Source organism: Cygnus olor, chromosome 26, assembly GCF_009769625.2.
Source record: "Cygnus olor isolate bCygOlo1 chromosome 26, bCygOlo1.pri.v2, whole genome shotgun sequence".
NCBI lineage: Eukaryota > Metazoa > Chordata > Aves > Anseriformes > Anatidae > Cygnus > Cygnus olor.
The window spans coordinates 5,798,237-5,820,346 of NC_049194.1; the positions used below are offsets into that span (position 1 = coordinate 5,798,237).

Consider the following 22,110-nt stretch of genomic DNA (forward strand, 5'->3'; position numbering starts at 1 on the left):
TGCAGAGGGAATGATTGTCCCTTGGCAGGGGGAGGAATAGGATGCCCCTGTGTGGGGCAGGAAGGAAGTGAGCGCGGCAGCTCCAGCTCACCTGCCAGGGTGGCTCGGGCTCGCCGCTCAGCGACCTGCTCAAAAGGCAGTGACCGGTGGTGGTGGGCACTTCGTCTAGAAAAGAGACTTTTCAGGCAAATGATCGGTTTTGAGGAACTTTAATTGCAGAAGGGGGAGAGGGAGCAAGAAGGAGGTGTGGGTCAGGGTCCATACCAAGCCAGATGGCACGGGGACTTCCCAGCCCCGGATGAAGCCCCCCGCACGTGCACCACAAGCGTGTGTCTTCATTGCTTTGTTCAGTTTCCCAGAAGTATCCGTAACAAAACCTCTCAAAACCTGGGCCTTCTTCCTTTCTCCAACAGCCCTCTGTGTCCCTTCTTCCACCCTTCAAGAGCCCTCCTCGAATCAAGGTTTTTTTTAAAGATTTGTTTTTTTAAATCAAAACAGACACTCAGTAGAAATAAAGTCTAAGTAAAAATAAAATGGAAATGTTCCCCTGCCGTGCTTATAACACAAACAAAGCAGCATACAGCTGCATAGTGATTTTATTGGAACCTGATCGTAATATAAACAGAAACTTTCGAGTATCTTGTCATTGTCACAACCAAGCAAAATTCAAAAAGTAAACAGAACAAGGAATACAAATGGGAAGAATATTTAATGTTCTCATTTTAAGTGCCCAGTATGTTATTATTAATGCAGGAAGAGCAAAAATCATGTTTTGAAAATTATTTATATTCTCACAGATTTATTTTTTAATCCCTTTTGTGCATTTCATAATAAAATTCCAATTCAATAGCAAGAGTTCGTATTGTCAAGCTCTGTAATGTTTAAAGGAATATAAAAAGACACTTGCAGAAAAAAAGAATGCTGGAAGATGAAGGGAATATTCTAGGATTAGAGTAAAAATGTCTAGGATCAAATTTAAATGAGAGGGCTTTATCTATATCTGAATTTCCCATAGTAACATGCAATATTTTTTTAAGGCTTGGAATTAGAACAGGTTTAGAAGAGCAGAAATAACTGTTTCACATTCATTATCTTCCATAGGATAAGTAAAACAAATGGTTAAAAACAATGAACCTTCTTAATCATTAATTTTTTAAATACAGGGGATGGGCCAAAACAAACATGGATGTGGACTAATTAAAAACAGAGCTCCTGCTGGTCTTTTATGTCATGGACACTGGGGTCCGATTTTGTTAGAGGCAGCTTAATGAATGGGTTGATTGGAGCCCCAGGGCTCCAGAGTGGCCTTTCAGGGGCACCCAGTGATGCCTCTTCCTGCAGACAGGAGCATGAAGGGGCACCGTATGAGCAAACGCCACCTCTTAGGTCTATGGCCTTTGGATTTCGGAAAGTTCTCCGGCTGTGAATTGCAGCCCCTAGGGGACGTGTGACTGGAGGAAGGTGGGAAGGGGACGCGCAGCTCAGTGAGAAGCAGGACGGGGGCAGCAACCAAGAGGTTTTTCTTCTTGCAGCTCTGGGAGCTCCAGGGCCCGCCACAACCGATGGACACGGTCATTGCAACTGCAGCACACTTTGCATCAAAGCCAACTCATGAACAAAATAGTTTTAACTGTACGTTTTTGGATTCAGCTCCTTTGACGTAGCAGAAGTTTGAGTACGTGAATGACAAATACACAGAACGTCCGTCCGTGGGTGCTGATAGCTTAGAGCTCAAAAGGATTTGTATGAGAGCAAAGTTGGATGTGAACTACAGAAACTGAAAATAACTCAGCTGAGTGAGGTGTCAGAGATGCCATTGCATGTTGCGGGTTGTATTTTCACAGAGTTACTGATATAAAACTCAAGGTATATAGTGGTGAATTGGGACCCTAAAGTTTCACCAAGGGAAGATTAATAGAAAAAAGCCAGTTAATGCAGTACGAGTGGGGAGGATTTAAGCACAGGCCAACTTTTACATCCAGGTATATGGTTAAATCCCACTGATTTCTAGACCAATTTCTGAGTTTATGCTTAACTACAATATATGCTTGAATTATTTGTTGTAAGGAGATGATGCAGACAATATTTTGACATCCATAACCCGACTTTATTTTGCCACTAATCCGGTGTGAATGCAGCTGCATCCGGTGGAGCTACACCTCCTGTACATGCGTACATGTGTAGAGGTCTGGATGTAGAGAGGTCTTAAAAATGTTAATCCCAAACGTCCTTGATGACGGTGAAAGGACTCCTACCAAAGCTATTGATTTTAATCCATTTGTAAATCTAGTTCCTTCAAAAGTTCACTTAATACAACACTTATTTTATTGATACTGGAAGTGTCGTTTAGCCAATTAAAGGAGATTGGGTTTTTGTCTTTTTGTATTTTAATTCCTGTGCTGCCATTTTGTGCCTGACCTGCTCTCTCAAGACTGTCTGGATATAAATAATTTATATCTAATTTCAAACTTTAATCAACAGAAATGTCAGAGGAAGTTCAGACAATAATTTTGTTAAAAATAATAAACAGAATCCCCTCAGATTGTCAAATTTCATTTGTTAACCATTCATTGGTAGGAGAACAGCTGCAAATACGCCAATCTTCAAATTAATAAAAACTTTGCAGCATATTTATTTCCCCTAAAATTTATTCATCCTAGGTAGTATTTTAACATCTTCATTCCTGGAAAACATGAGTTCTTACAGCTTTATTTTGGCCCCACATAAGTTAATCCAAATGCAAGATGGACACTGTGATGGCAGACAGATTTTTGTGCTATTGCAAAATCTGATAACATTTTTGTTTGGGTTATTAGCTTTGGTCAGTGTCCTTTTACTCTTTTAAAAATGCAGCTGGCATAAATATCACTGATATGAATGAACTACACAGTGTTAAGTTCTCTTGAACTCCTGATGTCAGATACGTGCTCCTGACATTAAGCATCCGTGTTGTTTTATGTAGCCTGTTCCGGTCCTCTTTAGACTTTCTCATATTCTTTCTTTATTTATGTCTTCCATGCCTAAAGCTCCAGTGGTTGTTGGACAACTATGAGACAGCGGAAGGCGTTAGCCTTCCCAGGAGCTCTCTGTACAACCACTACCTGCGGCACTGCCAGGAGCACAAACTGGACCCGGTGAACGCCGCTTCCTTCGGAAAACTCATCCGGTCGGTATTCATGGGGCTGAGGACTCGCCGCCTGGGAACCAGGTTGGTATGGAGTGGTGAACAGGGAAGCAGCTTGCTTCCCCTTTCCTGCTGCTTGTGCCATTACTTCTGAAAGAGCCGGGAAGCAGTGTTGCTCCAGGGACCCCAGTCAAGTCCAGTGTTATCTTGCACTGCATTAAACGCTGTCCTGCAAGCAGCGGATGAGCTGGAGATGTTCTCAATGTGCTTTCGGTAGCAAGGTTCAAGCAGGCAAGGGATGCTGGCTGGGTTGTCAGAGGTGAGGAGTGGCAGGCTCCTGAACTCAGCTACATCTTGCCTTCCCCTACCGTGTACGTGGCTGCCAGAGTGCTGTACTGCTCCCTGTAGAAGGGGTTAATTAAAAGCAAACATTAATACAGCTGCTAATTTCAGGAGCTGTGGTTTGCTTTCAAGAACAGAACCCGTGGCCTCGCATTTTGCAGAAAAAAAAATCATTGCACTGTTCTTGCATGATCTGCAATTTCTCTCATATGCACTGAAAATCTACGAAGTGTAATTTAGCAGGCACAGGTCTTTCTTCTGAGACGTATAGAAATTACCAAGCGTTGTGTTGTGGAAAAAAAAATTGCTATTCTAAAGCACAGAAGTAATTTCCGTGTTCTGTGAAGCAAAGCTACTTTCTGAACGTGAATCAGCAGCATGAGAAGTTTGACAATAAGGTTAATTTCAGACATGTTCTGGGGCTCTGGTGACAACACATTGTCCAGTCACACATCTGAATTTGATCTAACCCCATTTCCAAAGGAGTCTAAGAATATTTTATTTGATTCCAGGCTGCTTGTCATTCCATTACTGTCTCACAAAGATGAAGTCCCTCTTGATCGTGATTGCCACTGTCAGCTGCAGAGCCCAGCGTTCTGCTGCAGGGCAGTGGTTCCTCCCTTTGGGTCCAGGAAAGTTCTCTGTCACAAGTGGGAACAGAACCTGTGTCCAAAACCATGATGCAGACAAGGTGTGCAGTCATCCCAGCACAGATTTAGATGGCTTATTTCTGAAATTCACAAAGCAGCAGGCTGAATCTTGTGACAACTGTTTGTTTTAAACATCAAAGTTCCATATAGCGTTACAAAAAAAGGAAAACTTAAGAAAGTATACTTTCTGCAAAGGCATGTGTCCTTCAAGGGAACATCCAAAGTATATGCACAGCCCGTACAGCTGACTCTGCATTTTATCCCAGCTTCTAATTTTACAAAGTAGCTAATACACTAGAGAAACAGTGATTGCTCTGATTGTATAACTTTTTATAATAAAATTCAAGCCTGGATGACTGGGCTTTCAGAGGAGAACAAAAACAGATGTGTCTGGAGCATTCCACAGCTGGAATGGGGAGGTAACAGTCACGGGAAGAGCAGGGGAGAGTTTGGATTTCTGTAGACGGGTTCAAGTATAAGAGCTCTGAAGTAATTTCTTCAGAGGAGTAAAATTCTTTAGACCTATCAAGGAAGGAAAAATTCAAAGTCCCAACAGCTGCCCTGCAACTTCTGTTTTGTGACCTAAAAGATTATTGAACTTGGAAACAAAAGTAGTCAGAAAGTGGAGTTTCAGACCAGCAGCATTCTGGTATTTCAGAATTTATTTCACTGAAAGCTAGAATAAAAGATCAGAATGAAAAACACTCTGTGGAAATTACAGAATGTTTTAGTTCAGCTTATGATAATGCTACTTACTTTCATATCATTCAATATTAAGGTTATAAATTATCTAGTAGTGTCTATTTTCTTTTGTAAAAATAAGGTGATTGGTGGCCAGTTCTTAGAAATTTAAACTTATTTTTATATCTATCTCCTGTGGCATAAATATTAGGTGTTTATTATATATTCTTCTTTTGTAAAATTTTTTTTGTAAAAATTTTGTAAAATTTTTGGGCCATGGCATCCCGAAGTCCATCACTAAAGGGTTTTGGTTAACCTTGAAAACTTGTCGTTAAACAACAACAACAAAAACACTTAAAATTCAAAATTCATGTGAATGCTTGAAAAGGTATGATACACCTCCATAAATATGGAAACAGCTGTCCACCATTGTGGACTTGAAAAATTCTATTTTGTTGGGAAAACTTGATTTGACACATCTGTCTGATGTGATGGATGGAAAGAATTTCTCCTGAGGAGTACCACAGCAGCTTTAAGGACCAGCAATGGAAAAAGAAGTGTAGCCACTTCTGCTTACCAAATCTTCCAGTTTTTTACAAAACTGCAAAAATGAGCAACTCCCAAGACAAAAGCAGATCAAAGCTTCTTGCCATTGCTGCAAAAGTGCATGCAACAGAGAGATGGCTTTCCTATTATAGTTGACCATTCGGTCAGGCTTGTTTTTCATCCAACTCTAGATAAAGATGAAAGTTTTGTTTTTATATAAAAGCAAGTTGTTAAACTCTAATCAAAGGGCAAAGTGTCCCTTGAGGTCTCTGTCATTCTGTTTAATAACACTTTGTATTGTAACACTTGTCGGTTCTTCTCCAGTTACCATTGGTTGCTTGGAACAAACTTTGCCAGATTTTAAGTGTGGATGTCATTGAACTTTGCGACACGTTCTTCTAAATTTCATAGGGGATGATGGCATTCATTCAGCCATTCAAACAACGCTTGGCAGCAAACAAACGTGCACTGTAAGAAGTGTGTGTGTTGTCAAAACAAGCCCAAGAGTAAATTGCAGGGCTACGGTGTTGCTCCCATTGACCTGCTGGCACTGAGCAATTTCAACACTGATACTTGCAGGGGAAACTCCAAATATCATTATTATGGGATCCGTCTGAAGCCAGAGTCTCCACTGAACCGCTTGCAGGAGGACACACAGTACATGGCCATGAGGCAGCAGCCCATCCACCAGAAGCAGAGGTAGGAGCTCCTGGCCCCTTGGGGCTGGGCGTGCTTGGGGTTAGGGGGAGCACATTGGGACGGGGCAAATCCGAGTGCTGTTGAAGTGCCAGAGACCATAGCTGAGCTGTTAAAAAGGTACTGGCCAGTCGGAGTACTGGAAGGGTCAAAGGGAAATTCTGGCTCGCCAAACTGCATTTATCTGCCTGTTCTGTTTGCCAGTGGCTTGAATTCAGCCTGCTGCTGCAGAGACTACTACGGTATGTACCGCTTCTTACTGCATCCCCGTGACTCAGTTGTTTAGGACTTCAGCTCTGGAGTTATTTGTGCCTCATCAGAGGAAAGGACATGTGGCTTGTGTTATTTTATTTTATTTTATTTTATTTTATTTTATTTTATTTTAATTTTTTGGTGTAGCAGTGCAAGTTAGACAGTGCCATGGTTAGTCTTGTGTCTGAGCAACCTTGAGTAAAAACACAATGTGCAAAGGAATTTGGAACTGTCTCCTGGAAGCGTTGACACTTCTGGTTCTTGCTGAAGTGAAGAAGGAGCAGAAGAATTCATTTCTTCAGCTCCCAAACAGAAAGCAAATCTAAAATCAGCTCCAGAGTGTGTACTCTGGCACCCACTCCAGCTCTGCTTCTCATTTTCTTTTTTTTTTCTTTCTTTTTTTTCTTTTTTTTTTTTTTTCTGTCACCTTGGGCAAACTTCTTAACCCCTTTAATCATCTCCTGGGGAGAACTTTTCAAAAGGAGGTTCTCATTCTCAGTCTTGAGCTGGTAATATAAACAGTCTGCCCTCAAAATGCTGGCCTTGACTGTAACCTTATGTACTACAGGATGAGTGCATATAACTTCTTAAATAAGCACTCTACAGCATCATGACTTTGTAGGTGTCCCTGTCTTTCACAGTATGACTGTGAAAGTAACGTGTATGTGTTTGCTTGTGCCTGTGTAAATACGAAGGCATGCTCTAAATGTAGGTACAGACCGGCGCAGAAGATGGATGGCATGGCAGAAACTGGGTCCAACAGCAACCTGCACACTACCCCGGAGCAATCGGTTGCTGCTCAAAGTCAGCATCATCAGCAGTTCATAGGTGAGGAGACTGCTTTGATGGATTCAATGTCTCATGTCTGGGGTTATAATCGTAAGAGGAAGGAAGGCCTTTTCCAGGACCCCCTGGCTGCCCTGTATTTCTTCTTTTTCTAAAAAATCTACAGTAGTCTAATAAGCTCTTACAATGTCATGTTTGCTGTGTTTGTTTGCTGACTCCTGTACCCACGGGAAGCCTTCTTCCTCGTGCCATAGGGTCTGTCAGTTCCCTCTAAAAATGTATCCAGAGCAATTTTAAACAAATTAGATGGAAGGAGTAGAGATATCTAAGCCATGAGTCCTGAAGAGCCTTGTTAAAGCAGGCAGGTAGGGGAAGCAGAACGATTCTGGTCATTGCCCCACCAGGAGAGAAGGCTGCAATGTTCATTTGACTACAGAAGATCCATACGAGGCCTCTCCTTGGGAAACAGGTTCTGCTTGTGGTATTGCTGGTCATGGATCTACATGTTTCCGTAATCTCCAGTAGAGATACAAAATCCCAGCCAGTTCCAAGCGTTATCTGAAATAAAAGCACTCCTGATATATTGGCTATCCAGGTGTATTGTCCATTGTACTCCCAAATTTCCAAAGAGTCTTTTTCAGGCTTTGGAGAAAATATAATGGGAAGCACACTAGATTAGGACAATGTATTCTTGTTTCTTTTATTACAAAGAGAAAGAAACCATTCTCCTTTCCACGCTGAATATATGGGCTGCAGTTGTTTACTTTTTGCCCATTGTAATGGTATGAACCAGGGAAGTACTAGAGTATCAGTCTCATTTCACCAGTTTCATCACCAGATGAAACATGATAGACAGCCACCAGTGACAGCAGCATCTTGTACTTGACTGTAGTCCTGCGTAACTGAGTGCTCCTCATTTTGGACAACTTTCCCATCTTTTTCCCCAGATGTAACCCATGTCTTTCCTGAGTTCCCAGCCCCTGATCTAGGCAACATCTTCTTACAAGAAGGGGTCACCATGAATGACGTGAAAACTCTGCAGCTTCTTTACAGGCGCCACTGCGAGGTGATTACTTTGAATATTTTTAATTGATTTATTAAATGATATGGGACATTATTCACGTGCTCTTCTCACATCCTGCTCTCAGGAAAAGCTCGAACATCATAGGTAATGTGTGATCTGTTAGGTATTGCAACTCAGATATTGCACTTAATGTTGTTTCTTCATTGTGTGACCTGTTTTATGTTATGTTGATTATTAAAACAATGCACTTCCAGTTGTTTTTCTTGTAAATTATTTAATCTAAATGGCAGCACATGAAATTTATGCTGACACTATGTGACAAGATGCTAACAGAGCAGCTAATGAGATGTGTTCTTTGTTGTTAGGCAACTTTGGATGTTGTAATGAACCTTCAGTTTCATTACATTGAGAAACTGTGGCAATCCTTCTGGAGTCCTAAAACACCATCTAGTGATGGCTCTACTGCCCTGCCATCCAGGTACTTTGATTATTTCTGAATGATCCACTTTTTGTGGTATTTTATCTTTTAAAAATGCATGAAGTGTTTTCAGCTTCACTAGACATTTTGAATGCATTGTAGGATTTGAAAATATCTTCTTCCTTGCAGAATCATTATAAAGAGTGTCAGAAGTTTAACATTGTAATGTCCACACAAAGTGCAGATCTCAGAGGAAAGCATCTGCTGTGTTGATGTACATCTATGACATGACTTATGCCTCCTGTAACAAATGCTAATCCAAAATAGAGGGACAATTTAGATGAATGAGAATGGGAAACTGCTTTTGTAAATGTTCAACAGGAACAGAAAGTTACAGTTCTGTGCCATTAAATGTCTGTGTAGCATGACATCTCAGACACTGAGGTTTTAGTGAAAACTAGGCTGGCTTGCTTATTTGGGTGGCTGTCCAAATCTTTAAGTGTCTCATGTCTTGAGGAAGATAATGACAAACTGAGCTACTCTGATCCTGGCTTTGTATTTTTGTCTGGCTCATTGTTATTGCCTATTCTTCTTCCTTTATGCTTTGGTAGTCTGCTGCCAAGAGACGGGAAGGGAAATAAGTGGAAATAGAATTGAAAAGGTGAAGGTTTCTTGTTAAAATGTATATCGAAAATTTGTGTTGTCCACTTACACTAATTATACAAAGATTTCAGATACTGACGTTTTATATTCAGAAGAAAAATGGTAAAAGTTTGAATATTAAGGCAATACCCCATAATAATCTCTAGAATATGGCCCTGTTGCTCTCAATAGATGTTATTTGATGGATATTTTGCTGCATAGAATGCTATCTGTTTGATGGTTTCAAAAACCTTTTTACTTAAGGGTATATCTGCAAGGCATATGGCAACACAGCAGAGAGCTGTGCTAGGTATGAGTAGATTCACGTGGATAGTGGAGGCAGCGTTTCTGCAGAGCTCTATCTAAACTAGCATGTCTTGGTAGGGCAGTGTGCTCTAGTACCTCTGCGTGCCACTAATAATCAAGATAGGTAAAGAAAGCATTCTGTCCCCCATTTTATATATATACAAACATAAAAATGAAGTATTATCAAAGTGCCAAGCTGGTTGAAAGTATGATAAAATGCAGAACCTGGTTCCACTTAACAGAAAGTTTAGGTGCTTGGTGGCTGATTTTTCCATGTGAGTGTTCTGGGAGTATGCCTGTTTAGTTCATTTACTAAAACTGCTCAGACAGAGGATATAAGTACCTCCTTATAGTATGTCAAAGGTTTGGCTTTAATTTTTTTTGATGTCATGCATGGGAAAAGTTCCCTGCAAGTTCCCAGTTCCCAGTGTAGTGTCTTAATAGCTCTGGCAGCTGTTGGTACTCTGGCAGCGCATTAAGGCTTCAGTTTCCTATGCTTATTGTTTAACCAAATATCTTCTGCCTTAATCATGCATAAAAAGTTTCCGTACATCTATAAAGTGAAATTAATGCAGACTCGATTGACTTCATTCAGCTGGAGACAATTTGCTCAATTCTCATCACAACCCCAAATCTTTTTCCTTATGAAAGCATTCTGCATTTAAAGGTGCTGAACACCTTGAAGCTGTTCGTAGTGTCTATCAACAATGGCTAATCTGCTCAAACAGCACTGGTTGCAAACATTTGTCACCCTTGCCACAGAGCAGTTTAGAGCAGAGGGAAGAGGAGAAAGGTGTGCAGGGTTTGGAAATAGCTGCAGCTATTGCTGAAGAAGCTGTGCTGAAGGACAGTTGCCAGAAACACATGAACATGCGTGCACTGTGAAAGGCAAGTGAGGCTGAAGATGGAAGAAGCAAAGGGAGGCCAAGCACAAGGAGATACATATTTGAGGTAAAACTGCGGTCAGAGGTCTGAATGCATAGACAGAGAGGTCCTTGCAGAGTCAAAGAAGATCAGTCCAACATCTTCTTTTGAAAGAAATGTGAATTGTTGGTGTTTGTTTTGTTTTTCTGCTGAAAACTGACATTAGAAATCCAGGTGAAGTGTGAACACATGGAGAACCACCTTCTAATGCTGCCTCCTTTTTCATGCAGCGAAGAAGAACACGAAGGAACCCTCCCAAAAGATAAGCTGATCACTCTGTGTAAATACGAACCTATCCTCAAGTGGATGAGAAGCTGCGATCACATCTTGTACCAGGCCCTGGTGGAAATTCTCATCCCAGATGTGCTCCGACCGGTGCCCAGTGAGTATCTGCAGTGAGACTGGGAGGACATGGGTAGTCCTGCCTCCTGCTCAGCTCTGGCTCCTTGCTGGATTGCTCCTGAGTCACCAGGTGTCTGGAGAACAGCAATCCATGACTCATGCTGGCTGGCTACCACTTGCCACAAAGATTTCCATTGAGGAAGCTGATTTAGACAGTTTTGTTTTGAATACAAACTAATACTTTTTGGCTAAAGCATTATACCTTCTGCAGCATTGCTCTGTATAGAGAGTATTTTGTGGCCCCTGGAAATTCCCAGGTCTTTTAAAATTTGGTTCATTGCATATCACATCTCCTGCTTTGGCTATGAGTCAAGGTAAAATCAAAGACTTAATGCACCACAAGCTGTTGTAAGCATGGCTAATCCTTGTGAGATGTTTCCTTGGAGATAGTATCTTTGTTTACATAGGACCATGTGGTCCCCTACTGCACCTCCTGGAAACTTGGGGTCATCTTTCATTTGGGAGATTAGTGGTGGGGTATGGAGGGTTTTCCATCTGATTTGGCTGCTCACTGAGGTGTGTGCGTCAGCCTCCCCAAGGCCGCAGCTTGGCCACAGGCTGGGCTGAGCAGTTCTGTAGAACCATGTCCCTTTGAGCTGCTGCTGTCAGTCTGCATGCTGGGGCACATGTGTGTCTTTAAAGAGCATGTCTCAACATTTGGAAAATGCTCAGATGAGCCACAAATAAGAAAAGGAGCTGTGTGAGTTCATTTTGGGACCTGGCTGATTTCCAGGATGCTGGGTTGAGATTGCAGCTACCAAATCAATGGCTGTGCTTTCCACAGCAGTCCTGAGCTAGAAAAGCGGTGTATAAAGACAATGTGGAACAGCCTTTGTAACTCTGCAGACTTCTTTGCAGGCACACTTACACAGGCGATCCGTAATTTTGCCAAGAGTTTGGAAGGGTGGCTGATGAATGCAATGAGCGAATTCCCCCCCCAGATTGTCCAGACAAAGGTAAGCGGAGGGAGCATGTTGCAGGTCAGGGAGATGAACTGAATGTGTGTGCATGTTGTGCTTTCCCACAGTGACTGGAAATCACTACTGGGGTTTGGCTATGTGTACTCCAAACTAACACAGTGTAATAAATAATTCTGAACCAGGAGCGGGAGAGAGGTGGGGCAATTCTTTTGTAACAGCCGATGATGCTCTGTCTATTGAGCCATTCCCATGCCCTGAAATTGCAGACAAGGCTTTCCGGAAGAAAATCTTTGCACTGGAATGATGCTCTCCTACTAGAAAGTGCAGGACACCTCACAGACTGAATGGCATTGCAGAGATTGAATATAAGGCTCCTACTCCCCCTCTCATAACACCATGGATTCTTGTAGCCTATCCCTAGCTTGCCAATGTGGAAAGCAGAATGTGAAATCTTATAGTTTTAAAGAAAAAGAAATGCAGAGGCTGTTTTGCAAGATGCAGTAGACACTGCAAAAGTGCTGTTGGGGAGTGCGTGCCTTCACGTCAGACAGCAGTGTGGGTGAGACTGTGCAGGTTATGCCAGCTGATGTGTGTTGCATGCTTGAGCTCAGCATTGAGAAAAGTTTGTCCCTGAGCCCCACAGCACCCTGGTCATGGTGCCCTGTGTGCTCTGCTCTGCTGCAGGTTGGGGTAGTTAGTGCCTTTGCCCAGACGTTACGGAGATACACATCCCTGAACCACCTGGCTCAGGCTGCTCGTGCGGTGCTGCAGAACACTTCCCAGATAAACCAGATGCTCAGTGATCTCAATCGGGTCGACTTTGCCAATGTGCAGGTAACTTACAGTATCTTTTCCTGGGCCATGTTGCCGAGAACTCCCTAATGAGGCCATTTGCTACTAACCAGCATCTTATTTCCAATATGAAAAAGCAATTAGGTAAACAATTTAATGTAAGGTTTTGCTGTTACTTTTCCAGGTAAGTCTGCCATCTCATTGCAGATAGTGCAGAAAGTACTAAGAAACTTCTGTAATAAGTGCTACTACCAACAATAATATAGTTCTAATAATAATAAGTACTGGAATGATAAGTACTGGATAAGTACTGGAATAATAAGTTCTAATAATAATAAGTACTGTGGTCAGGTGTGGAGGTTTTACTCAGGTGGGCAGCCGAGTTCCAACACGGCCGCTCTCTCACTCCCCCTCCTCAAAGGGGAAGGGGAATTAAATACCACACAAAGGGCCCACGGGTTGAGATAAGGATGGGGAGATCACTCAACAATTATTGTGATGGGCAAAAGAGACTCAGAGTAGGGAGACAGTAAGATTTATTGCCTATTACTAACAAGCTAGAGAAGTGAGAAACAAAGGAAAGAAACCAAAAATGCCTTCCCCTCCTCCGCCCTCTTTCACCTTCTCCCCTTGAGCAGCACAGGGGAATGGGGGGAATGGGAGCTGTGGTCAGTCTATGGCACTTTGTCTCCGCTGCTCCTTCTTGGTCACTCTCGTCCCCTGCGCTGTGGAGTCCCTCCCACGGGATGCCATCCTTCCCGAACTGATCCTGCGGGGGCTTCCCACAGGCTGCAGCTCTTCAAGAACTGCTCCAGATATGGGTCCGTACCACGGGGTCCAACCATCAGGAGCAAATTGCTCCAACCTGGGTCCCCCACGGGCAGCAGCTCCCCCCCAGACCCCTGCTCTTGTGTGGGCTCCTCTGCACAGGCTGCAGCTCTGGCCCAGAATCTGCTCCGGCAGGGGTCCTCCACAGGCTGCAGCCTCTGTCAGTGCAGGTCCACCTGCTCCGCTGTGGTCTCCCCCACAGGCTGCAGCGTGGAACCCTGCTTCACTGTTGTACTCCATGGGCTGCAGGGGACAGCCTGCTTCACCATGGGCCTCACCACAGGATGCAGGGACTTCTGCTCCGGCACCTGGAGCACCTCTCTCCCTCCTTCCTCACTGACCTTGGCGCCTGCAAGGCTGTTCCTCACTCCTCTCTCTCTCCCAGCTGCTGTTCCCCAGCAGTTTTTTTTTTCCCCTTTCTTAAATCTGCTCTCACAGAGGTGCAAACAACATCACTTATTGGCCTGGCTCTGGTCAGCAGTGGGGCCCTTACCTAACATGGGGCAGCTTCTGGATTCTTCTCACAGCAGCCACCCCTATGCCCCCCTGCTACCAAAACCTTGCCACGTAAACCCACTACATCAGGACAGATTGGAGGAGATGTGTTTCAGAGCTGGTTTGGAGTCCTTGCCTACTAGAAATAAAATTAAATTCCTGGTCTGGGAAGTACCAAAAACTGTGGAATAGAAGAAGTCTTTGCATGAGTGACTGTCAGCCCTTCTTCCCGAGCAGGAGCAAGCCTCATGGGTATGCCAGTGCGAGGAAGGCATGGTACAGAAGCTGGAGCAGGATTTCAAGCTCACTCTGCAACAGCAGAGCTCCCTGGACCAGTGGGCTAGTTGGCTGGATAATGTCGTTACTCAAGTCCTGAAGCATCATGAGGGCAGTCCCAGCTTCCCAAAGGCAGCCAGGCAGTTCCTGTTGAAATGGTCCTTCTATAGGTACATTTTCTTTCTCATTTTGGGGATATTTCTGTATCTGGCCTAGGGCATGTAAATATGTTTCTTGAAAAGCTAAAGCCAAGTTCTTTACACCCATGAAACTCTGGTTGACTGTTGCTCTGCCCTGGTGCAGAAAGGAGTGTTGTCACCTGTATCCTTTTGGGATGGGGATAGGATGCTCCATCAACTAATTTCTTAAAGTGCTTTTGATACTCTTTAGAAATAGAGCACCATGTCCCATAGTACCCTTAGGGTCAAGAATTCACATCAGCCATGATGCAAGTGTAAAGCACATCCCAAATATTTTGTTTCCCGTCCATTCTCCAGCTCCATGGTGATCCGCGACCTCACCTTGCGCAGTGCTGCCAGCTTTGGTTCCTTCCACCTGATTCGCCTGCTCTATGATGAATACATGTTTTATCTGGTAGAGCATCGTGTTGCCCAGGCAACAGGGGAGACGCCGATTGCCGTAATGGGAGAGGTGAGAATTGTTCGTTCCCTAGTAACAAACCCAAACTAAGCAGCGTGTAAAGGGGCATGACTGGTTCACAAACAGCGCTGTGCCCTGAACATGTTTTATAACCGTCTTTCCTGAAGGATTTACTGAGGTATTTTGAGTGCTTGGCACAAGGATCCAGCTACCTGAGCATCTTTTCTCATGGATTGCTAAAAACTGAGCTGATGGTTTTTGGGGCAGATGAGCATCAGTTGGGATTCAGAGGTCTGGAGGAGGGAGGAAATTGACCCACCCACTTCTCTCTGTAATCTTTGGGTACCAACCCTGATTTTAGGGGTCCTGCCATAGCCAAGTCTCATCAAACACAAAACCTAACCAAAAGCAAAATGTCCAAAAGTTGCCTTCCCTACAATTTTCATTGGGTCTGTGCACGTAACTTCTTCAGACCCCTCTGCAAACCCCAGAGCTGCATGCACGGTCAGCCACTCTCTCCATTTTTGATGTGAAGAAGAGAAATAAATGATAGGTGGTTGGCTTTTCAGGTTTTTATTTTTATATTTTTTTCATTACAAGTCAGACAGTAAGCATGGTGCCTGGCTTGCAAACAGGTCCCGTCCTGCCTAGCTGAAGCTGCTTCCAACTTTTCATTCTGAAATGCCCAGATTTAAAAGGTCAACCTGTGAAAGCAATAAAGAAACTGCTGTTAGATTAAAACTGATCTCATTTGCTCCTTGAAGCTCATACTATTTTCCTCTTTCCATGGAAAGAAGAAATGAATGTGAATGTGAATTCCCACTATTTCCACTATTCCCACTATTCCCTGCAAAACCTCTGTCTTCACTGATATTAAAGAAACATGAAAGGAAGAGAGTAGCTTCCAGAAAAACCTAGCTGTGGGAGGCTTTCATCCTTCAGGTTTTGCTTCTCCTTCATTAAACACTTGCAGTATTTCTGTTCTCCAGGAGGAGGCTGATTCTTCCTAGCAAAAGACAATGAATTGTATTCTTCCATTTCCATTGCTCACATTGTAATTCCTGCTGTTTTCAGTTCCTTCTGCTGCTCAACGCTGCATGACTTTCCAGCATTATTGTTACAGTACTTTAGTTTCAGACCTTATCACAGAGGGAGACAACACATCTCCAGAACCAAATATGTCACTGGCTCTCTGGTATCACTTGGTACTGTGGCCTTGCAAGCCAAAGCACTTTCCTGGCATGAATGAAAGGACTTTGCACAGAGCTGTGCGGAGTTGGAGTGCTGGTAGAGTCCAGGAGAGGTGAAAGATGGCACATCTGAGCAGCTGCCTGATGTGCAGACAGCTGGAGAAGTGGCACCATCCTTGTGCAGCACCCTGGCCAGGGGTTTGTGGCAGCACTTGATCATGACATGGGAGACAGAACACTTTCTCCTTATGCCCTTTTCCAAGAACTTGATCTTGTCCTGGATTTTTGTGTTTTATATTTGCCCAGAGGTTTAAATGAGAGTGGCAGACTTATCCCCAAAAGAAGTGGTTGTTTTTGCTTTCTGCTTTTTGCCACTGGCACTGCTTGTGGCTTCTCCCGAGTGCTTAAACTGCTTGTTAGAATTGCTTGGAAACAAATGCCAGCAGGTGCCTTGGGTGTCCATAATCCTCACTTACCTTGTAACTCCTTTCTCTTTCAGTTCAGTGACCTTACATCCATGTCCCCAACACTGCTGGACAAAGGTAACTCCTCTCCCTTGAGGGAAGTCCTGCGGGGCCGGGGTTGAGTCACTGTGGGAGGGGGAACCTTGTGCTGGCTCTTCCACCCCACTCCATTGGGAAAAAGGACCTCTTGTCCCTAGGGACCGCTCTGAGTCTGAGCCCTGTCCTTTGCAGATGACATCAGTGATCTGGGCAGCGAGGTGGACATGGATTCCCGGAGTGTGGGGGAGCCACTCGTGAAGCGAGAACGCAGCGATGCCGGCCACTCGCTGCAGGAGATCTAACACGGGGACTTGGCTTTTCTCTGGCTGGACGAGGTTTGATCTGCAAGCCTGAGTCTCCCCATGTCTGCGCTACTAGTGCCTCTTAGTTTCTCTATATGTTTACTGCTGTTTGAGGAAGGGCTGTGGGTGGTGAGCTGGGGTGGGCGGTGGGAGGGGGCTGCGCTTTGTCTGTGTACAAAGAGCGCGTGGGACGGACGCCTGCCTGCCCCCTGCTCTCTGCCAGCAGCAGCAGTAGCATGGCTGCTGGGTGGAGGGTGAAGGTCCAAAGTCTGCTAAAGAGAGTGCAAAGCCTCCATGGTTCATGACGAATTGGATGTGCCTGGTGAGGAGAGGCTGTGCCCAGCCAAACGGGGGGATGATGGAGGGGCACATGAGGCTTTCTCTTTCAGGGAAGGTGGTTTGGGTTCCTTCCCCACTTCTCAGACTTCACTGTGATACAAACTTGAACCAATCAGTGCCCAAGAGGAAGGAAAAATGCCTGACCCTTCTCCTACAGACTTTCAAGACATACTGTCCTGGCTCTGACTTTGCCAAATCGTTCGTGCTGGGCACACACGTACTGTGCATCTCTTGAACCCACCCGGAGGACTCCAGGCTGTGCCGTGACCTGGTCCCTGCCGAGCAGTGCACGACGCGCTCTGGGACTATGGGATGAGCGCTCCCTGCTGCACCTGTGTCTTGCCAGCTGTGTGTTCCGTCTGCGAATGATCCTGGGGCACTGTCAGGCCAACTCAAGATACCAAAGGACTCTGAGGACGCAGCAGCTGGCCACAAAGCTGGCTCTGATGCCCATGACCGTGAGATGGGGGCATCCCCATCCTCACCAGGGTACCCACGCAGAAGGGATGATCCCACACCCTGAGCTCCCAGCAGGTTCTGTACAATTCTTGCTTGATGTCTTGCTAAAATACTGACGTGGCCCCGCACGTGGGCCTGTGTCCAGAGCGTGGGCAAGGGGTGTGCGACCGCAGTGCCTTAGGGTGGGCAGCGTGCCTGCTTCCCACAGTGCTCAGCCCTGGCCCTGCAGCAGCGAGGGGCTCTCCGTGGGCCCTGGCCAGTGCCATGCTCAGCACCGCAGTGGCGTTTCCCTTGCTGCTTCGCTTCTCCTGCTCCCGTGCTGTTGCTGCACTGGCTCCTGCAGGGCTGAGCTGGGGCTCTGACCCCACGAGGTCCGTGTGGTCGCCGACGGCGGGGCTGGTGGGGGGGCTGTCATCAAGCCAAACTGCAAAAACAAAGCCCCAGGGCAAACCTGTCCGTGAATAAAGGCTGTGTCATAAATAGCTTTTATTATAATTATTTCTAATGATGTTTTATACGGTATTTGATGTGAGCTTTTCCAGGGGCCTCATGTACATTTGCATATCAGAGTATATTCTATCCAAATATAATACTTACTCATTCAAAGTGGTACTAAGGTACTTGTGACACTTTAAGAAAAATTGCTAATGAAAAGTAAAAAGAAAGTGTGTACAGTGGCACATCTTTCCCTCCTACTGTCCTGTGCTGTTGTCTGTCAGGGTGATGTCTATCTGTAAATGTCTCATATCAAAGTAGCAGGAGACAAATGAGAAAGCTGGATATATTTGTAAATAATGACAATGAATACTCCCTGGGTCAGTGCACTTCAGATCCTGCTGATGAGATCAAATGGTCAAAAAAACCACAACTGAGCAACGAAGTCTTATACTCCCCTGCTCCCACAGAGTGTGAAAACTCCAGCTGGTGCATTGGCTCTTCTTTGCAGCCCCTACTGACCGAAGCCAGCCACCTCCTGCTCACCACGGACATGCAAGCAAGGTGCTCTGGAACCGTGCAGCACCATGCAAGGAGTCTGGATAACCACCTAAACCCCACATGCACAAAATTCCCAGCTAAACCTGAATAGCAATAAACATATATCAAATGCTCAGGCCTGTACAATGGTTGTGGTGGTCCCATTTCTTCTTTAATCACTGAAAGGAGGTGGGGAACGTACCCATTACACCAGATTTCACAGAGAGAAGAGGCCGAAAGCTCAGGCTGCTGCTAAGAACATGGCCATAAAAGGCAACGACTAATTACAGCTCCCAGACTAATTGTGGAGGATGGGAGCAGTGAGACAGGGATGTGACTAAGGACGGGATCATTCCTGCTCTAACGCCTCAGGAAGGGGAAGGCTCCCTGCATCCTTCTTGCTCCCTTCCCTCTCCCTCTGGACAGATGGGCTAAGGTGCAGCTGGATCAGGCCCCAGCAAGAGGTGGGCAGCCCCTGTCAGAGGCTCAAGCCACAGGGATGAGTTTCATCCCCAACCTCCTTCCACACCTCCTACTGAAGCCGTGGGCCATCCTGCCCCAATGTGTCACTCCTTCTGGGGGGTGCATGGCCTGGGCTTCAACCCTTTTTAAGGGATTTTCTGCTTCCTCTCATGGGCATGGGGAAGAAGGCAGAAGACCTTTGCCTGTCACCCTGGCAGCACTAGGAGCGTGAGCACTGCCCAGGGCCGAACCCCCCTTGTGCATGTTTGTTACTGTCCCTGCACAAGACAGGGAAACTGAGGCAGGGGCTGAGATGCCCCTTGCAGTGGGGTCCTGCTGCCTGCCCCTCCTCTGCCTCCCCAGCCCAGCATCTGCAGAGGTCATGGGGCTCAGCTGGGGCTGTTTAACCCTCAGATGTGCTTCAGCTGGCATATGGCGGGGCTTGGCGGGGCAGGGCCCTGACTGCTGGGCCCCTTCTGAGCAGTTGCTTTTATAAACCAGCAGCCTGAGAACCTCCAGGGTTTTTTCTTTCTCTTTTTCTTTTCTTCTCCCCCCTTCCCCCACCCCACCCCACCCCCTCCCCTCTGTCTTTTAGGAGCCTTAGTTTGGAGGTGGGAGGGCTGGGGGTCTGCTGCCTGCAGCTCTCTAGGATGTAGTGCCAGGACTTCCCACTCTTCCCCTCTACCGTGTCAACAGGTAAGGGCATGGCTCCGGGCTGCCCCCTCTCCCCCATCCCTGGGCTGGGGCTGGGGCTGCTGCCCGGGGCTGGCCTCTGCCCTAGGGCTGTGCTCTGCCCTGGGGCTGTCTGTGGCCAGAAACCACCCCAGCACCACCCTTCTCCTGTGTGGTGTCGCAGATGAAGGACCATGTCATCGCATAGTTCTGTGGTTGCCCTGGGGCTCGGTTCCCAGCCTGGCTGCAGCACCACTCTGCCAGCGCAAAGAAATTCCTTCCCTGGGCTGCATCTCCTTCCGCCTCGGAGCCGTTCGCTCACCCTGCTTGGCCAGGATGACTTCTTTGAGAGCTTCAGTGGGTGCGTGGTTGTGGGGATGTGGGGGGGGGGGGGGGGGGATGAGCCCTGGTCTTGCTTTGTGCTTATCCCAAGACCCTTGTCTGGGATGGGTTTAGGTTTGTGGCTCCCAGGCTGATGGGCATAGGCCTTCCTGGCACCTCTGCCACCTGTGCTGTTGCTGCTGGGACAGGGCAGTGCTGTGCATCCTGAAGGCCACCAGCTCACACCCGTGTCCCTGTTGCTCCCCCAGGAGCTTCTGTGATGTGAGTGATGCTTTGGGTCCTGACCTGTTCGACTGCAGCTACTCCATCCCTGACCCACAGCTGGTCCGGAGGATTGTGTCCCAGGTAGAGTTCTACCTCTCTGACGAGAACCTGGCCAAGGATGCCTTCCTCCTGAAGCACGTCCAGAAGAACAAGATGGGCTTTGTCAGCATCAAGCTGCTCACGTCCTTCAAGAAGGTAGGCTGGTTATGGCAGGAGGCAGCCTCCATGTGGAGGCTGTAGTTGGACCAGAGGACTGTGAGGAAGCACTGGTGGCGTGGAGTACAGGGGAGCTGTGGCTTATTGCTGGGGGCCTTGGGGGCCTTCTCTAGCCCCCAGGGGTGCTTGGGTGAAGGGGGATGTTGCCCTGCTGTGACTTTGGGGTGAGGGGGCTGCAGCCTGCCTGGACTGCCAGGGAATGCAGCCGCCTCCTTTCCCCTGCAGGTGAAATACCTCACGCGTGACTGGCGGCTCACGCTCTACGCCCTGCAGTTCTCGGAGCTGCTGGAGGTGAATGAGGAGGGCACCAAAGTGAGGCGGCGGGTCCCCCTCCCTGAGTCCCTGCTGAGCATCCCACCCAGCAAATTGCTCCTGGCCTGGGACCCGCTGCCTCAGGAGCTGGGCGTGCTGCCGCCGCTCCAGAAGAACTTCATCGAGACCATCACGAGGATGTTCAGCCCCTTTGGTGCCATCGCCTCCATCCGCATCCTGCGGCCAGGCAGGAAGCTGCCCTCGGATGTACGGAAATACACGGTGCGCTTCCCCGAGCTGCTGAGCCGCTGCTGTGCACTGGTGGAGTATGAGAGCTTGGAGAGCGCCCGCAGGGCCTTTGAGGACCTGAGCCGCCCTGGCTCTGAGAGCATCCGGGTGGTGCGGCTCTCAGGGAAGGGCTCCAAGAAGAAAAGCGGGGCTGAGAGGGAGGCGGCGGTGGAGGAGATGCTGGGATGGAAGGCACAGGCAGCAGCAGCTGAGACGTTCCCTTACAGCCTTGGGGACTCCTTGCTATGCAGTTCCCCGGAGTCAGACACGGCCCGGGCCTCGTTGCCTCTCCTCCTCTCGACACCCTCCTGGCCCGATGGCCACAGTGGCTTCAAGCCCGGCTCCTTTGGCAGCACCTTTGCCAGGTCGCTCCTCACCAGCAAGGTCTTTCCTCCACTAACCACCGAGCTGAGCACTGGTGGCTGCTTTGGCCTTGGCTCCAGCCCCGAGAGCTCCCAGGGCCTCGATTTTGGCTGGGGGAGTGGGGTAGGTGCGTGGGCACCCTGGGGCAGCAGTGCAACCCCTGGCCCCTCTCTGGATGCCAAATCGCCTCCCAGCAATCCCCTGGCTGTGAAGCAGGTGTCTGAGTCCCTTGGCCTCCGTGCTGGCGTGCTTCGCCTGCCACATGGGCCTGATGGCACCAAGGGCTTCTACAACAGCATTGGGAGAGGAAAACTTGTCCTCAGGCACTAAGGCTCCTTTACATTTTGGTTTGGGGATTTTTTTGGTTTTGTTTTTTCCTTATTGTGTCAAGCAGAATAACTTTGTGGCCCAGAGAGCCGCGGGCGGTGGCAGTGCAGCTGTTTTGGGGTGAGGATGCTCAGGGCAGAGCAGCGTGCGAGCTGAGGTGCTGAGCACCAGAAGAACCCAGTGCCATGCTCAGGCCAGCAGCCACCACTCCTGCTGGGGCCCAGGCCAGCTCTGGGTGATGCTGCTGGGATCCCATCATGTTGGGTCCCCCCACGTCCCTGGGGCCAGTGACAATGGGGACACTGAGAGCTCCTGCACGAGCATGGCAGGACAGCGCTGCCTCCTGAAGGTGCTGTTGAATGCATTGGTGTAAAGTTGTGGAGCTTGGATGTGAAATGTTCAATAAAGTGAGATAAGTTTCCAGGCAATTTCTGGCTGTGGCAGTGATTTAT

The 22,110-nt window shown here is 47.1% G+C and overlaps 2 protein-coding genes and 1 long non-coding RNA gene across 17 annotated transcripts in view; 2 read left to right on the forward strand and 1 right to left on the reverse strand.

Moving 5' to 3' along the window:
* RFX2 (regulatory factor X2) overlaps nt 1-18,608 on the forward strand; it is a 60,288-nt gene extending 41,680 nt beyond the window's left edge. For 8 of the 14 annotated variants that reach the window (XM_040537972.1, XM_040537977.1, XM_040537975.1 and 5 more), the window contains 12 exons: nt 3,027-3,208; nt 5,923-6,042; nt 7,004-7,119; nt 8,025-8,143; nt 8,467-8,579; nt 10,622-10,773; nt 11,652-11,749; nt 12,398-12,547; nt 14,066-14,274; nt 14,602-14,755; nt 16,394-16,436; nt 16,590-18,608. In XM_040537972.1, coding sequence (XP_040393906.1) covers nt 3,027-3,208; nt 5,923-6,042; nt 7,004-7,119; nt 8,025-8,143; nt 8,467-8,579; nt 10,622-10,773; nt 11,652-11,749; nt 12,398-12,547; nt 14,066-14,274; nt 14,602-14,755; nt 16,394-16,436; nt 16,590-16,699 — 1,566 coding nt within the window. In that variant the 3' untranslated portion in view covers nt 16,700-18,608. Of the gene's footprint in view, nt 1-3,026; nt 3,209-5,922; nt 6,043-7,003; nt 7,120-8,024; nt 8,144-8,466; nt 8,580-10,621; nt 10,774-11,639; nt 11,750-12,397; nt 12,548-14,065; nt 14,275-14,601; nt 14,756-16,393; nt 16,437-16,589 lie in introns of all 14 variants that reach the window. The other 6 variants (XM_040537969.1, XM_040537970.1, XM_040537968.1 and 3 more) reach the window with 1 other exon arrangement.
* On the reverse strand, nt 194-10,777 carry LOC121060298. Of its 2 annotated transcripts, none has more exons than XR_005814771.1 (2): nt 10,684-10,777; nt 194-3,526 (listed from the first exon to the last, which is right to left on the reverse strand). It is a non-coding gene; the product is annotated as an uncharacterized LOC121060298 (long non-coding RNA). The 2 variants fall into 2 exon arrangements; XR_005814772.1 differs by having other exon boundaries at nt 194-4,196; nt 10,684-10,769.
* An 850-nt stretch (nt 18,609-19,458) lies between the features above and the next one.
* Nucleotides 19,459-22,086, forward strand: LOC121060296 (la-related protein 6-like). Its single transcript, XM_040537986.1, has 4 exons — nt 19,459-19,627; nt 19,787-19,967; nt 20,197-20,407; nt 20,654-22,086. Exons 2-4 carry the CDS (start codon nt 19,801-19,803, stop codon nt 21,659-21,661), a joined length of 1,386 nt encoding a protein of 461 aa, XP_040393920.1. The 5' UTR covers nt 19,459-19,627; nt 19,787-19,800; the 3' UTR covers nt 21,662-22,086.
* Nucleotides 22,087-22,110: the final 24 nt, after the last annotated feature.

Bases quoted from the DNA above. Each gene is read 5' to 3' on its own strand.
- LOC121060296 (XM_040537986.1), top strand. From the start codon at position 19,801: ATGTCATCGCATAGTTCTGTGGTTGCCCTGGGGCTCGGTTCCCAGCCT. The intron at 19,968-20,196 runs GTGCGTGGTTGT...TTGCTCCCCCAG, and splicing joins TTCTTTGAGAGCTTCAGTGG to GAGCTTCTGTGATGTGAGTG. The intron at 20,408-20,653 runs GTAGGCTGGTTA...TTTCCCCTGCAG, and splicing joins TGCTCACGTCCTTCAAGAAG to GTGAAATACCTCACGCGTGA.